The sequence below is a fragment of the Phocoena sinus genome, chromosome 2 (genome assembly GCF_008692025.1).
Source record: "Phocoena sinus isolate mPhoSin1 chromosome 2, mPhoSin1.pri, whole genome shotgun sequence".
In the NCBI taxonomy this organism is placed as follows: Eukaryota; Metazoa; Chordata; class Mammalia; order Artiodactyla; family Phocoenidae; genus Phocoena; species Phocoena sinus.
In genome coordinates this window covers 39,712,200-39,728,185 of record NC_045764.1, presented here as the reverse complement: position 1 = coordinate 39,728,185, position 15,986 = coordinate 39,712,200, and the positions used below count along the sequence as shown (strand labels likewise).

General features: G+C 46.1%; 1 protein-coding gene across 3 annotated transcripts in view; it reads right to left on the bottom strand.

The window, feature by feature from the left end:
• Positions 1–15,986, bottom strand: part of NTRK3 (neurotrophic receptor tyrosine kinase 3) — a 377,501-nt gene that overhangs the window by 147,258 nt on the left and 214,257 nt on the right. For all 3 annotated transcript variants that reach the window (XM_032623819.1, XM_032623818.1, XM_032623820.1), the window contains exon 12: positions 2,930–3,118. In XM_032623819.1, the coding sequence (XP_032479710.1) occupies positions 2,930–3,118 (189 nt within the window). The remainder of the gene's footprint in view (positions 1–2,929; positions 3,119–15,986) is intronic.

Sequence of the window (15,986 nt, the reverse complement as noted above, 5' to 3'; positions counted from 1 at the left end):
GGGGATGTGTCTTGGAGTCCCTTCCCTTGACCGATGAAGCCTTTGTAATCAGAGACCTGCTGCTTCCCAGCCGGTAAATCTCAGCGAGGAGAGGGCCAGGAGCTCCCTTCCAGGACTGTGTGAGTCAGCCATGGATTTGCAGAGGGCGGATTAGCCAAATCCGGTTACAAGGCTCCTGCACGTTGTTTGTCCTTGCCACACATGTTTTCTGAAAACAATTAGGAGCCACCCATTGTCTACCGCGAGGACAAAATGTACCGCTTCCCTGAAAAGGGTATCTTCCCTAATATCAGAGGGTTTGGATAAGCTGGATTCATCCAGGGATTTTGCTCTGATGAGGTCTTGTTTGTTCCCTACTCCCTCAAGTCTTGTCACTAAACCTGCTTCCTCTCTGTCTCCATCGACCCCTTCCTGTGTACACAGAAGTGCTGTCTGGACGTAGAAAGGCCGCCTGCTTTGAGTCACAAACACAAGGAGCTGTGGAGACGCTTCTCCTCTGCACCGTTTCCCAGGGCGACAGCTCCTTGGCTGGGTGCTGGGTCCTGACATCAAAGGACACTCAGAACCCACCGGTCTCTCCACGGTGCCCACTTATTCTGATGGCCCAGAGGGATCTTCCTCCCCACATGCCAGATTCGCCCCATCTGGAAACTATGCCACCACCTGGTATCAGGAGCCCATGGGACCCTACCCTACCCCAGGGCCCAGAGCTTCCGTGACAGGGAACAAAGCCCATTCTCATTTTTCCCGGATTCTGTCTTTATGAATTCACCTACTCGCTACAATTTATGTGCAACCCAGAACACACACACACACAGCGCTTTCACAGTCATTCACAAACATTCAAGAAGTGGTGACAAATTTGAGTCACCCCACATGCACGTTCCCGGCTGAGGTTAAAAAGCCATGCTCTGCTTTCTCGTTTCAGCTCTCATACTGTAAACAAGTGTCCTTCTCGTGGTCTATCCAATGCCACCTTTTTTGCATATATGTGCTTTTCGTGGGTGAGATTTCAGCTTAAAGCAGCCCCCAAGCATAGTGCTGAAGCTCTGTCTAGTGCTCCTATGAGTGAGAAGGCTGCGACGTGCCTTATGGAGAAAAGAGGTGTGTTTGATAAGCTTTGTTCAGGCATGAGTCATAGTGCTGTTGGCCACTATGAGTTCAATGTTAAGGAACCAACAGTATGTATTAAGGTGTCTTTAAACAGAAGCACACATAATACAGGTTACGTCTTGATCAGCTGATAAAAGTGCTGTGACCAGAGGCTTGCATGAACCTAACCCTGGATTCCCCCTAGGAACAATGGTCCAACGTTCGCTAATTTAGTGGTCAAAGTGACTTTACAGAATATTTGGAATAACGAGAATCAGTTGTATATTCAACAGCAATGCCAAGCCTCTATTCAAATATCAATATCACTCTAGAAAGCTCAGCAGCGCCAACCCTGGACCGAGCTTGGACCCATGCTACCATCCCAGAAGGGCTTTCCTCCCAGCCTCACCGAGGTCAGTCCAGGATGACCCTGATCTGAGGTGAGCGCTTTAGCCAGAGTAGAACCATTCTTTGCGCTGTCTTCCCCACTGTTTATCTGAAATGCAGGTATCTTTCTTCCCTTGCCCAGCCCTGGTCCAGAACCCAAGTACCCTTCCTCTAACTGGTACTGATGGGGGAGTCTGATAAACACTGAGACAGATTCTGGAGGACATCAAGGTTGGGAGGCAAATGATGACCTTACCCTGATTTTAGCCCAGTCCCTCCCACTGTGGCGATCATCTCACTAAAAACAGAGGCAGAAACACAGAAGCAAAGGTGGACAGGGTGGCTGGATGCCCACTCTGCTATAAGATGGACGAGTGGGGGCAGCAAGAGTTCTGTGAGCTACAAAGAGCATAGCCCAAGTATAGAGAGCTCCGCCAGCAGGGAGAGCAAGACCAGAGGCATTTCTTCCTAGGCTGACCTGGGACCAGCTGACCAGACAAAGAGAACAGATTGGCAGAAGCCCACAGGCAGGGAAGGGGGACTCACAGCCTCCCAGAGCCTCGGGTTTCCTGTCTGTAGATGAGGCCTTAACCTACCCCATCCCTTCTGTCCCTTCTAGCTCTAAGGCACTCTCCAGGTGTCTCTGTTCCCTCTCCTGACATAGCTGACTGTTTCTTGGGAGCAGAAGCCGTGGGAGGGGAGGGGTGTGCACTGTAGTCGCTGAGCCTAGATTGAGCCTGGGGACACAGCAAGGGAAACAGCTGCTGGATGGAGGGCCAAGCCACGGAGGCACCAGGAATGGGGAGAGGCCCTAGCAGACTCAGCAGAAATACAAAGGGAGGGGCTGAACCACCAGGAGGAAAGAGAGATTAGGAAGCAGGTGCCCTGAGCCCTCTGATCTGAAGGAGACATCTGTAGCAGGGAGGGGAAGGGTCCTAGCACAGGGGCCATGATCTGATTCTCAGAACGTGCACTTCGGGGCACTGGAGGGGCAGCTAGAGAGAGGTTTCCATTCGAAAGGTCCTCACCGCCCTTCACTCCCTTCCCCTCTAGTGGAGGCTGGGGCAGCGGGTCTGACGACCTCAGGGGCTATTGTCTGGACAGAGTCAGGTTACATTTCCTGAATACACAGGCCAGGTGCACAGGTACAACCAGCCGTGTCTGTGCCCCCTGCCTTACTGGGAGCACCTCTCCAGGTGGGGCTGGGCCTCCTGCCTCCAGGCTGCTCCCCGTCCCGCCCCGATCCCGCTCTGCCCAGGGGACTGTCCCAGTGGTGTCCCCTCGCCCAGGCTATTCTTCAAGTTTTGAAACAAAGAGGGAGGGTCTCTTAGAGAGTGGGAGGTTAGCAGGTGGTAGGTCACCCCAGAAGGTTCCAGAACCCCAGCTACGTGGTCTATCGCCATGCCACCCTCCCTCCCCAGAAGGGACAACATTCTACTGTGGTACTCACATGTGTCTGGCTTGTGGCAGTTGTGTCCCTGACGGAAGTACTGGGGGTTCTCAATGACCGGGATGCGAGTCATGCCGATGACCACTGTGTCCGGCCCGGCATCCAGAGATGAGGGCGTGGTGATGCCATGGTTGATGTGATGCAGCGGGCTGGCTGAGTCCTCCTCGCCACTGATGACAGCCACAGGACCTGCACACACCAGGAGAGACACAGGACCCCGGTGAAGTCACATCCAGCCAGTGCCCAGCCCTGCCCACAGACCTTTTCACTCTTTTTCCCACCACATTTTCCATAGGAGCAAAATCCATTGGAAGAGTATTCCTCGAATGCTCTGGATTCTGAATTGAGAATAACCGCTTAATTCTCTTTCATGAGAGGGAGGAAAATCTACCTCATCACACCACGGAAACAGCTGCAAAATAAGAGTGAATCTAAATGATTATGACATGAAGTATCCCCACTTTACCCAAATCCAAATTAGTTCAAAATCATCAAAAGTTCAAATAAGTTTCTTTGCTTATATAACAACAACAGGATTTTTAAAATGGTCTAGCGGTAGTATGCAGCCTGTCCCTTGTCTCTTCAAGAGCTTTCAAAACTACTGGTGCTGGGTCCCACCCTCAAAGATTCTGATTCAGTTGGTCTGGGGATGCAACTTGGGCATCAGGATTTAAAAGCTCCCTTGTGAGTCCCAAGTCCAGCTAAGATCTGGAGCCTCTCTTTAGGGCCTTGGAGGCTGAGAACCTTTCCAGAGTGGCCATCAGATGCCCACAGGAGTATGAAGTAACTTTCCCTGGATTCTGCTATCAACCCTCCCCGGTCCACAGACAGACAAGCCCAATGTGGGCTTGGATCTAACTCCGGCCAGCTTTTGCAAGCGACAGCACTCAGGCTGCAATACTATTAGCCTACAGACAGCTGGGCCAGCTGACCCACTCTTGAAAGTTCCCTATTTGCCCCAATGGCTTCAGAGAACACCATTTGCATCTTCACCAACACTAACGCCACCATATTCTAACCCAAAGAAGAAAACCAGTAAATAGGGTGATTTGTGAACACGAGTTGAGAAAGATGATTAATGCTGCTGTCTTGGTAGAGAAATGATTCTGCCTGGTGGTGTGATTCTCCCGTAAGTACAAATAAAACTCCTGTAAAGTGAATTAGCTGTGACTGTTTGTGGCTTTCTACAAGTGGCATTTTAAATGGCTGCTTTGCAAGACACACGGTCCCAAGACAAAGCACCTGCTGTGATTTGGTTTCGCAGCTTTTGAACAATATTTCCACTACAGAAATCCACTTACATCTTACTGAAGTTTATGGGGAGACTATTTCCCATCAAATAGCAAGGTGAAGCGCCAATGAGGCAGAACTAAATGGAGGATGGGTAAGTGCAAATTGAGGACCCTGAATTCCACCCCGTCAGCACAGACAGGCTTATTTCAATCCACGACAAATGTGTGACCGTGCTTGGAGACCATGTGAAAAAAGTAGCAGTAAGGGGTTGCCCAAATACTCGCAGGCATCACGTGCCTTGTGAAAAGAGGCCAGTTCTTGAAAAAACCTTGTGAACTTTTTTGAAACACTTCACAGTGATTTCCAGTTAAACATGGAATGCTGAACACTGGTCTTTAGCCTACTCACCCCAACTGTTATTAACATACAAAGGAATTAAAGAAATATTGGTGCACAAAGAGGAAGAGGGGAGACAAGAGGAAATGAGATGTTTCAACAACGTTTTGGAAGATGAGAAACCAAAGGAGGAGAAGCTCGCTTACAGAGAGGAGGAAGATAGGGAAGAAAGGACCACCAGGTCTGCGGCAGGGAATCATGACAGGAAGTCAGTTCTGCTGGGGAGACCCAGTACTTGAAGGGTCAGGGGACCAAGGAAGGCTGCAGTGAGGCTCGGGGCTGGAACAAGTCACCCCGGCCATCACCTCCCCCCAATCCGTCAGAGTCTAGTGGTTTCATCCCAGAGAAACTGAACCTGAAACGTTCAGGGGAGGGCTGGGGTGAAGCACGAGGCAGAGCTCCTTCTTCTTGCTCCTAAAACAACAGAAACGGGACTTCCCTGGTGGTCCAGTAGTTAAGAATCCTCCTTCCAACACAGGGGACGTGGGTTTGATCCCTAGTCAGGGAACTAAGATCCCACATGCCGTGGGGCAACTAAGCCTGCGTGCTCTAGAGCCCACATGCCACAACTACTGAGCCCATGTGTTCTGGTGCCCGCTTGCCGCAACTAGAGAAGCCCACGTGCCACAAGGAAGAGCCTGTGCAATGCAACGAAAGATCCCGCAGGCCGCAATGAAGATCCCGCGTGCCGCAACTAAGACCTGACGCAGCCAAATAAATATTTTAAAAATAATAAATAAAACAACAGAAACCAGGAACAACACTGCTTACCCAGCCACCTCACCCTTGGTCTTGCCTCAAATACCGCCACCCCAGAGGAGATTACAGAATGCTTCCCTGGAGAAACTAAATGCCTTAGAATGGACTTCTGGAGAGTGACATGTGAGGGTCTCCCAAGGAAGTCGAGCTTACATGGCAATCATGCCTTAGTGAAGCGGGACAGTTGACAAGCCCCACTGTGCACACAAAGCAGGATATTATTAGCTTTCTAGTGTTCAATTCCTAAATACGAAGAAACAGTCCAGGATCACCAGACACTTCAGCAAAGCTTCAGCATGAGAGAGGGGCACAAGACACACAATCAGGACCTGCAGGACACAGAGACAATTCAGGGAGCAGAAGATTTTTTTTTTTTTTTTTTTGCAGTACGCGGGCCTCTCACTGTTGTGGCGTCTCCCATTGCAGAGCATAGGCTCCCGACACGCTCCGCAGCACGTGGGATCTTCCCGGACTGGGGCACGAACCCGTGTCCCCTGCATCGGCAGGTGGACTCCCAACCACTGAGCCACCAGGGAAGCCCTAGCAGAGGACTTTTTAAAAAATATCTTCAGAAAGATATTGCATCCAGAAAACAAGATGATACTTAAAAATGACCAATTAGAAGGTAAGAAAGAATCCTTGAGAATTGTGATCATCAAAATTTGAAAGTCATAGAAGAATGGAAGATAAGTCAAGAAAATGTCCCAGAAAGTCAAACAAAAAGGAAAAAGGTGGTAAATAGGAGAGAAAAGATATGAAAATTAAAGACTCGATCTAGAGATCCAACATCTGATTAAAAGCAGAGAGAGACAGAGAGGGAGAGGGACAGAAGGAGAAAGATGAAAGGCCAAAATAAAAGAATAGGGAAAAATTTGCCCAAAATATTATCTATGCAGTTCCCAGAACAATTAACACATACATGAGAGCATGCATGCATGCATGCACTGCGTGCACACGGGTGCGTATACACACACACACACACACACACACACGACACAAAGTTATGAAATGCCAGAACCATGAGGATAAAGAGAAGATGCTAAGAGCTTCCAGGAGGATGGGACAGGTCATATTTCAAAAGGAACAGGAAGCAGAAAGACAGCCTAATTCTCCATAAAAACCTAATACTGTTACTGTAACTGACCAAATTCCTTCAAAACTCTGATAGACAAATTTTCAACCTAGAATTCTATACCTAAAAATGTATCCACCCACAGTAAGGGCAAAAGGGACATATTTTCAGACATGTAAAAATTTACCTCACCCTTTCTTAGGAAGTGACGTGAAGTGGAAGGTTCAGCAAAACAAAGGGGCAAAAAAGGAAAGGGGAGTCAGGGATCCAGTTCTCAAAAGACAAAACAACAGAAGGTCCCCCCCCACACACTGGCCCCTTCTGCTCTCAGCATTACAGGACATGGGTTGTTACAGCAACATGGAGGAAGGACACCAAATCAGGAGGAGTTTGGAGAAGACAGAACATTGGACATTCGAATCTGCTTTCATCAAGTCAATGGACAAAGCGAGTGATCAACAAAGTGGTCCAAAAGCCTGTGCTTTAAAACAGTGTCAGCTTTCTCGACATTATTTATTCTGGAATCTGAAAAGGGCTGGGGAAAGAGCCATGGGTAGAAGTGTCCTTCTATGGTCTCCCAAGCCACGGAGAGGATGGATGGGGAGGCCCACAAAGACCTGACAGAAATAAAAGAATAAAGCAGACTAAGGAGCCCTGGAGGACCCACTACTTAAAATGCAGGCGGAGAAAGGGGAGTTGAAAAAGGAGAATGAGAAGAAATGGCCAGAGAAGGCTGTTCTCTTAGAAGTCAAAGTAGGAGAACTTCCGGAAGCTGAAGAGCATCATATACAGAGGGCAAGTAAGATGAAGAATGAAATCAGGCCACTGCATTTGACAATAAGAAGGCGGCTTTAATGAGAGCAGTTTCCACAGAACAGTAGAGGAAAATATCATATTATAGTGGGTTGAAGAGCTAGAGAAATCACCATCACCATCATCATCATTTTTATCACTGAGTGCTTCCTATATATCAAGCTCTGGAAAGGTAACTTTTTTACCTTTATACCTTTATACCTTTATGTGCCACCAGCATCCACTCCAAGAATCGATTTCCCTTCCCAAGTCTGGCTGATTCTCCTGTCCTTTGCCTCAGGGGGAAACCCACAGACCTGTGGTCCCTCTGGGAAAGGAAGCATTTCTTCTTACCTGAATATCCACAGAAAAGAATTTATTAAGATACAAAGAAGGGACAAGTAATTCAGGGGACATCTCAGCTGTGTGGGGAGCTCTCTTCTATTTTCTGAGCCCTAAGGCAGGTAAGGAGGAGTCAAGCTTGCTGTCTTCTTAGCTCTCAACACACACACACAGACTGTCTAGTATCTGTGATGGGCCTCTCTGCTGTCACTAATCCATTCTTAATTGCACATTTATTTTGGTATGCAGCACTAATAAACAAAAAGAAGGAAACAGGTTTATAGCCCTTCTGGTTAGTTCAAGCTTTTGAGAGAGACCTGAAGGAAGACAGGTCTGCTCAGACACTCCCATCACATGATTCTCTTCCCAAATAGGTGCCTTTTTTTCCCTTCAGACCTATGGTGGGTTTTGTTCCTCCAATCACACCGTAATAGAACCATTAGATAATGAGAGACAGCTTGATGGCCCCGACAGGTGTCCTGCCCAGCAGGATGGTCCCAACTGTCTTTCCAGAGTCTCTCTCTTTCCTTCCCTGCTCGTTCTATAGCAGAAAATAAGGGAACAGAGCCAGTGATGGCTCGGAATTTCATAAGTGGTTGATTCCAGTGTAGGGCTCAGTTTCCCCCAGAAAGTAAAGGTCTCTGATGGGAACACAGGTGGAATTTCACTGCAGTAGAGTGAGCTCTGACCCAGGTGGGCAGGGCCCCCATTGCAGGGAAGCTGGGGGCTGCAAGCCACCACAAGGCCTGCAGGGACATGGTATCCTCAGAAGCCTCTGGAGACTCAGGGTCCACAGTACAAAAGGGGAGGGGAGGAGGGAAGGGGTGCATCGCACACAATGAAAGAGGAAAGAGCAGTAGCCTCCCTGGTAATGCATGACCACAGAAACACTCACTGCCTCTTTCAGATCCGAGGAAGAACCTCCTTAGAATCATCTCTCCAGTGTTTCTTACCCTTGTCACCTAAATCCCCTTCTGTTCCACAAACACCCTAACTTACAAAGCATTAACAATTCTCAGACATTTGGCCCCAAGAACACCCAATCATTGACTCTACACTCTGGCATTTGCCCAGTCAATGTGTGGAAGTGGAAGTCTCCAATTTCCAAAGGAATGACTTGGAGTCCCAAGGATGTGGTTACAACGAAAGGGAAAGGGAGGAAAAATAAGCCAACTTTTATTAAACACCTACTATATGCCAGAAATATTGCTGGGCATTTTATTCTCATTTGATCCTCCAAAAAATATTTGTATCCCCATGCAATCAACTGGAAAACTCAAATAAGTTTGGTTTTTCAAAAATCACTCAGCCAGGAAGTGATGGAGCCTGTATCTGAACCTATGTTCGTCTCCGAAGTTCTTCCTCTTCCCACCAAACTACCCAATTTCTCAATAGGATGGCTGACACCTAGTATTTTTTATAAATAGCCAGAACTCGGTGTGAACACATGAGCCCATTAAGGAAGCCAAAACATCACATCTGAATCAAGTCACCTAGGAATAGATCACCAAATATTTTCAAGGCTGAACCAACCCATATAAGATAACTTTGGGCAGTCAAGGCCAATATTTATGGCTAGATTGTAAAATCCTGGAGCCAGGATCCAACCATTTCTATATTCCTTCATTTATCCTTGTACTTCTTTCCAAAGTGGGGCACGGAGAGGCGGCAATCTCGCCTAGCCATTCAGAAAATCCTCTTAGAAATTATGGTCATCATGACTGCTGTTCACCAAGTATTTCCAGGCACCTGGTAGGAAGGCAGTTTTCTGCACTCCTTGAGGTGAGGCAGTACCCTATCACTTTCTTTGGCTAATGAAAATGAGCAGAAGTGATCTGTATCACTTCCCCATGGAAGCCTGAAGATCTAGTGTGTTGATAAAATATCACCTCACACCTGTTAGAATGGTTAGCATCAAAAAGGCAAGAAATAACACATGCTAGTGAGGACATGGAGAAAAGGGAACCCTTGTGCAGTGTTGGTGGGATTGTAAATGGTGCAGCCACTGCAGGAGAAAAACATGGAGGTTCCTCAAAAAATTAAAAAAATAGAACTACCGTATATTCCAGCAATTCCATTTCAGAGAATACAGGAGTCCCCCCATTATCCACGGTTTTGCTTTCTGTGGTTTCAGTCACTGGTGGTCAACCGTGGTCCGAATAGTAAATGGAAAATTTCAGAAATGAATAATTCATAACTTTTAGGTTGTGCACTGATCTGAGTAGTGTGATGAAATCTCACACTGTTCCTTCTCCATCCCACCCTGGACATAAATCACCTCTTGCCCAGCACATCCCACGCATTAGTCACTTAGTAGCCACTGGGTTAAAAAAGATCGACTGTCATGGTATCACAGTGCTTGAGTCCAAGTAACCTTTATTTTACTTAATAATGGGCCCTAACGCAAGAGTAGAGATGCTGGCAATTCAGATATGCCAAAGAGAAGCTGTAAAGTGCTTCCTTTAATTGAAAAGGTGAAAGTTCTCGACTTAGTAAAGAAAGAAAAAAATCATACACTGAGGTTGCTAAGATCTACAGTAAGAACCAATCTTCTATCGGTAAAATAGTGAAGAAGGAAAAAGAAATTCATGCTAGTTTTGCTGTTGCACCTCAAACTGCAAAAGTTACTACCACAGTGCATGGTAAATACTCAGTTAACATGGAAAAGGCATTACATTTGTATAATAAGAGACTTTGAGAGAGAGAGAAACCACACTCATATGACTTTTATTACAGTATATTATAATTGTTCTATTTTATTATCAATGTACCAAATTTATAAGTTAAACTTTATCATAGGAATGGATGTATAGGAAAAAACATAGTATACATAAGGTTTGGTACTATCTTCAGTTTCAGGCATCCACTGGGGATCTTGGAATGTATCCCCCATGGATAAGGGGGGGACTACTGCATATCCATAGGAAATGAACATACTACGTCAAAGAGATATCTGCACCCTTACGTTCACAGTACCATTATTTACAATAGACCAGACATGGAAACAGCCTAAGTGTCCATCGACAAATGAATGGATAAAGCTGTGGTATATATATACCAAATGGACTTGGTATATATCAACCAATTTGATACGTATATCAAATGGAATATTATTCAGCCACTAAAAGGAGGAAATCCTGCCATTTGCAACAACATTAATGGACCTTGAGGGCGTTATGCTAAGTGAAATAAATCAGAGAAAGACAAACACTATAAGATCTCACTTATGTGTGAAATCATAAAAAACAAACAAGTAAACAAAAACAAGTCCTGGGGATATAATGTACATCATGGAGACTATAGTTAATAAAACTGTACCGTGTATTTGAAAGCTGCTAAGAGAGTACATCTTAAAAGTTCTCATTACAAGAAAAAAATGTGTAACTATGTGTGGTGATGGAGGTTATCATTTCACAATACACACAAATATTGAATCACTATGTTGTACACCTGAAACTAATATAATAATGTAATGTCATATGTCAATTACATCTCAATTTTAAAAAAAATCCAGTGTGTGATTTTCTTTTTCCTGCCTTGGCAATTGTGGAAGCATGAGGCAGAGGGCCAGGCAGTCCTGAGTGAGGCTGACACAGAGCTGGGGTCTCCAGCCAACACCTGGTACACATAAGTGAGACATACAGCTTTGTTGTTTTAAATCACTGAGATTGGCAGGGGTGCTGTTTGCTATCAGCATAACCCAGTTCATGCTGACTAATACAGGAATGAAGTCGTCTCATGTTTAACAATTTTACTTTAATCCTTTCCTTGAGACAATGAGCATGCTTCACGCCATCCTCAACAAATCTCTACAAAAGTGTCTTATGAAAAGGGTGGGCTTATTGTCCCTAATGATGTGATTCATCTTAAACGCCTATTCCCAACTCTGTCCCCAAATTAAGTTCTAATCTAATCTAATACAGTTCCACTAAGAGCCAGATCATGGCCTCCTTTGTTGAAAAAAACTCCGCCCTACCTCACTCTGACTTGGGAAGTATAAGAAAACAACAAACCTGGATGGGTCTCATGGTTTTTTAATGTGTCAGAATGAAGCAAACAAGCCAACCTTTGGATTAAGAAAATGATTTTTTAAAAACTTCAACCTTTTCCTACTGATAAAAATCAAACATTGACGTGTCCCTGGTGGGTGAGAGCTTTGCATCAACAAATCTGAGAGCCGGAACTCAACTCATAAGACAAAATAAGTGAAAGCACAACAAACACAATTAAAAATCCAGCCATGCTCAGAGAGGGATTCCATTTACAGTCACATAAAAAGGGCTTAGTCCTCAGAGGCAAACAAAAGAAAATCGGCTTCTTAATTTTTATTGGCAGAGGTGGGACAGAGGCCAAATGAACATAGGCTGTGCCCAAGAGCATACCTGGGGGCAAGTCACCAACTGTTCCTGGACCAGCTCCTGTGGTCCCTCCCCTCTCTGCCTCTTCCAGCTTCCTGACAGTCTTTGCCACTGTGATCTCTGGGGCTCGCCAGGTCCTGCAGGCTGCCCAACAAGGCATGCTCTCCTCACTTCTGCGCTCCTCTCCCTGAATCTTTTCCCAAAAGGTAAGCTTTATTCTCTGGCTCCAATTCCCTCCCAGCCTCTTACAGGAACCAAAGGCTTTGTTCATGCCTCGAAGCATTCATAGCTTGGAGGTATTGCTTGGAGATTGAAGATGATGCTACTGAACAACCAGCCAGAGAACACACATTTAAGGAAAGGGAAGGCAGGACTGGCTCGCTGAATACTTGATTTCCCTTATCTCGGTTAATCATCACAACAACCCTGGTGTTAGATCTTGTTATCCCAGTAACACATGGAGGAAATTGAAGCTCAAGGTTTCATCATTTGCCCAAGGTCACACAGTTAATAAATGGTAGACAGACTCACGTCTATCTGACTTCAAAGTCTGGGCTCATTTCACTGCATCATGCTCCCTGACCCTCCAGCATTGTTTTTCTGATATTGGGACAAGTTATGATGGGTCAGCCACAGCTCCTTTCCATGCCCAATCTTTATTCCCTCGAGACTCATTTGTAAGAGAACTGGCTTCATTGAGTGAGGCAGCTCATGACATTTCCAGGGAACTTTAGACCCACAACCCATGCACCAGGCTGTAGCCGGCAGAGGCAACCAGGAGTTCATAGACAGAGTGGCAGGCAGCAAGGGGCCTGAGAAGGTAGAAGTATGCAGCCTGGAGGGAAGGCAATTGTCATCAGCTTTCTCCAAACACTCTTTATACACTTTATAACACTCATAATATTTCAGAACATCCCAGGCACGAACAGGAAGCGAGTAGTCACCTTCCGAATGCGTGTATAAGCCAACTGGAGTACAGTATGCTGGTGTTTTTGTCCAAGGATTTTAGCTCAAATCTCAACTTTTCTAAATTCAGCATTAGCCACTGTACTAGTCAGTGTTACCCCAAAATAGAGGCATTTATTTCCTCTCAAGAATTATCCATAGATCTTCCCCCTCGTCTTGGGGACTGTGTGTGCATGGAAGCAAGCTGAACACGCTGTACTAGGTGTTGCCGTGTTGGATCACCGATGTCTCCATGTCCTTCACCCACTCGCTCATGTCACTTTTTTCATTCCCTTAACTATATTGCATAATCTAATTTCAACACTAAGACCAAGAGGATGAGAGTCCAAATTCCTGCGGGCTGAGCCCAGACGCCTCTGACTTGACCTGGTTCACAAGTGGGAAACAATATCTAAAACCCCATCCATTGACCTGTGGATGGTTTCAATGTGAGGTTCTTTAAATTAAAGTGAGGCATGACTAGTTAGAAGAGGTAGAGACAAAACTCTTTTCAGGAGAAACTTGGGGCCTTACAGGCACTGGCTCACGGGGGGCTTCCCCACTAGAAAAGCTTCCCACGGTTGCCTGGTCCCGCCACACTGCTTTCTGGGCAATAGGTTATCCAAGGTATGTCAGGAGGAAACCCCTTGCCTGGTATTTCTAAGTACCTGTGGAGTGATGCCATGGCATAGTGCCACCTATAGAAAACCCTGCTTCCTTCTGCAGAGTGATGGCCTCATAGGCTCAAACAAAACACCGTAAAAATAGCTGATGTCTGCTGAGCACTTTCTGACCAGCGGGCACTGTTCTGTCTCATTCAAGGCTCACAGTGGCTCAGGGAAGTGGGTCCTATAATTAGAGTCGGAGCAGTTGAGTAGTCTGCCCAAAGTCACACAGGTAGTAGGTGACAGCGTCGTGGTCGTAGCTGGCTGTCAGACTCCAGAGACCATAATCTTAATTACCCCCCTACCTACCTTATGGTACATAATTATACAGCCTCAAATCAGTGAGGTCTAGAATGAAAACACTTGAACTACAATGCCCCTAAATCAAAGATGCTGAAATGAGGCCTGAATTTAGATTGGAGAGAAACCGTGAAAGTCCAACAGCTTCTTCCAGACCAGTCTGAGATTGTAAACTCATTCCCAAGCCCTGAGTGTTCACATGCAGCTGTCCCTGTGCTTGGTACAGAGCCCATCGCCTTACATCAGACAAAAAGACATTTCTCCCTTTGCTAGGAAATGCTCAGTGGAAAGGTCTGAGGCCTCCTAGGAGTCCCAAGTTAGTGAGGAAAATGAGAGTTACAGACCCTAGAGCTTTTTAGAATGGGGATCTCATGATTTGGTGCATTAAACCCCATAATCTAATAGCAGTGGAAACCCTCGGATCTGTGTGACATTTTACTGCTCCAAGGCACCTTCTTATCCATGCACTCAATTACCACAGCAACCCAATGGGATACTCAAGATAGAGACTACATTGCCCATTTTACAGATGAGGAAACTGAGGCTCAGAGCTGTTGAAATGACCTACCGCACATTCAGGGGAAAGCTGTGACTTCAACCCAGCTCTTCTGACTCCCCATCCAATGTTCTTTGGAGCTCACATCAAACTTAATTCCTCTAGAAGTGTCAGGGGTGGCCAGGAATCGCAATTCTCCATCTAGGGAGTAAGATCCAAAGTGGCGTCTCTGGGAGCTGCGAGGACTCCCCACCAGGTGGATCTTTGTGGAAGATTGGAGATTTCATGAGTTTAGCTGTGAATCTCTTCTTCTAAAATTAGAAACTCATAAGACTGACTTAGAAACCACAGGGCCAACGCACGTGAAAGAGAAGCATAATAAACCCAGACAAAAGGAGACCCTGCCTCGCAAAAGGCAGTACAAGGTCAAAATCAGCACTGTGAGTGTCCAGCAAAACTATCCCAAAGAACACAGATTCTTGTGGTTGTCACTGGAAGAGACATAGGGCTGTCAAGACATGCCCAGGTTTCTCTGTGGTCTCCAAATGGGGACCCAGGGTTCTCTGTTGGTGCCCACAGAGGTCAACAGCTCCTGACCTGCTGACGCCCTGAACCTCACACCCTCTCACTGTGGGACCATATTCCCTGCCCTTGCAGAGATGCAGGGAGAGATGCAAGGAGAGAGGCAGAGATGATGGGGAGTTGCTGGTGCTCACCGGCCCTTCTGTGGCCTCTCACCTACTGCTTACTGGACCAGGGGTTGGCACCTGCCCGCCCTGGTTGGCACATCTCCCAGGCCCAGCTATCTGCAAGACAGGAATTCCAAAAAGACTGTACAACCGGGACTCAGGGTCCTATGACAGGAGCCTTTCACCCTGCATCCTTGGCAAGGATATCTCCACAGACAAGTCACTGAGCCGTCCTTTGAAATTTTACTTTGGAACTTAGTTATGCCATTGACCGGTATGGCTCTTTCTTGAATTATGATGAGCTTACACCCCAATAAACCTATCATAAGTTGAAAATATCATAAGTTGAAAATGCATTTAATACACCGAACATCATAGGTTAGCCTAGCCTACGTTAAACAGGCTCAGAACACTTACATTAGCCTACAGTTGGGCGAAATTCTCTAACACAAAATCTATTTTATAATGAAGTGCTGAATATCTCATGTAATTTATTGACTATTGTACTGAAAGTGAAAAACAGAATGGCTGCATGGGTTCAGAATGGTTCCAAGTGTATCGGTTGTTTGCCCTCCTGATCGCGTAGCTGCCTGGGAGCTGCAGCTCACTGCTGCTGCCCAGCATCACGAGGGAGTATCATACTGAATGTGGCTAGCCTGGGAAAAGATCAAAATTCAAAGTACGGTTTCTACTGAATGCACATTGCTTTTGCACCCCGGTAAAATCTAAAAATCGTAAGTCGAAGGTAAAATCGAAAAATCGTAAGTCGAACCATTGTTAAGTCAGGGATCATCTGTGTTATGATTTTCATTAGAAACACTGTGTCCTTAGAAAACTATGAGGAAGTCATATCTCTGTTTGACCCCTACATTTGAACTGTCCTGTTGTTAGACTATCCTGGGGTCAACACTGACCCATTTCCTAGCTCATCCGAACTCAAGCTCCTCGGCTGGTCCTGAAGTCTCTAGATCATAAACTCCTAAACGTCAAGAACTCTCTCCTGTATGTCT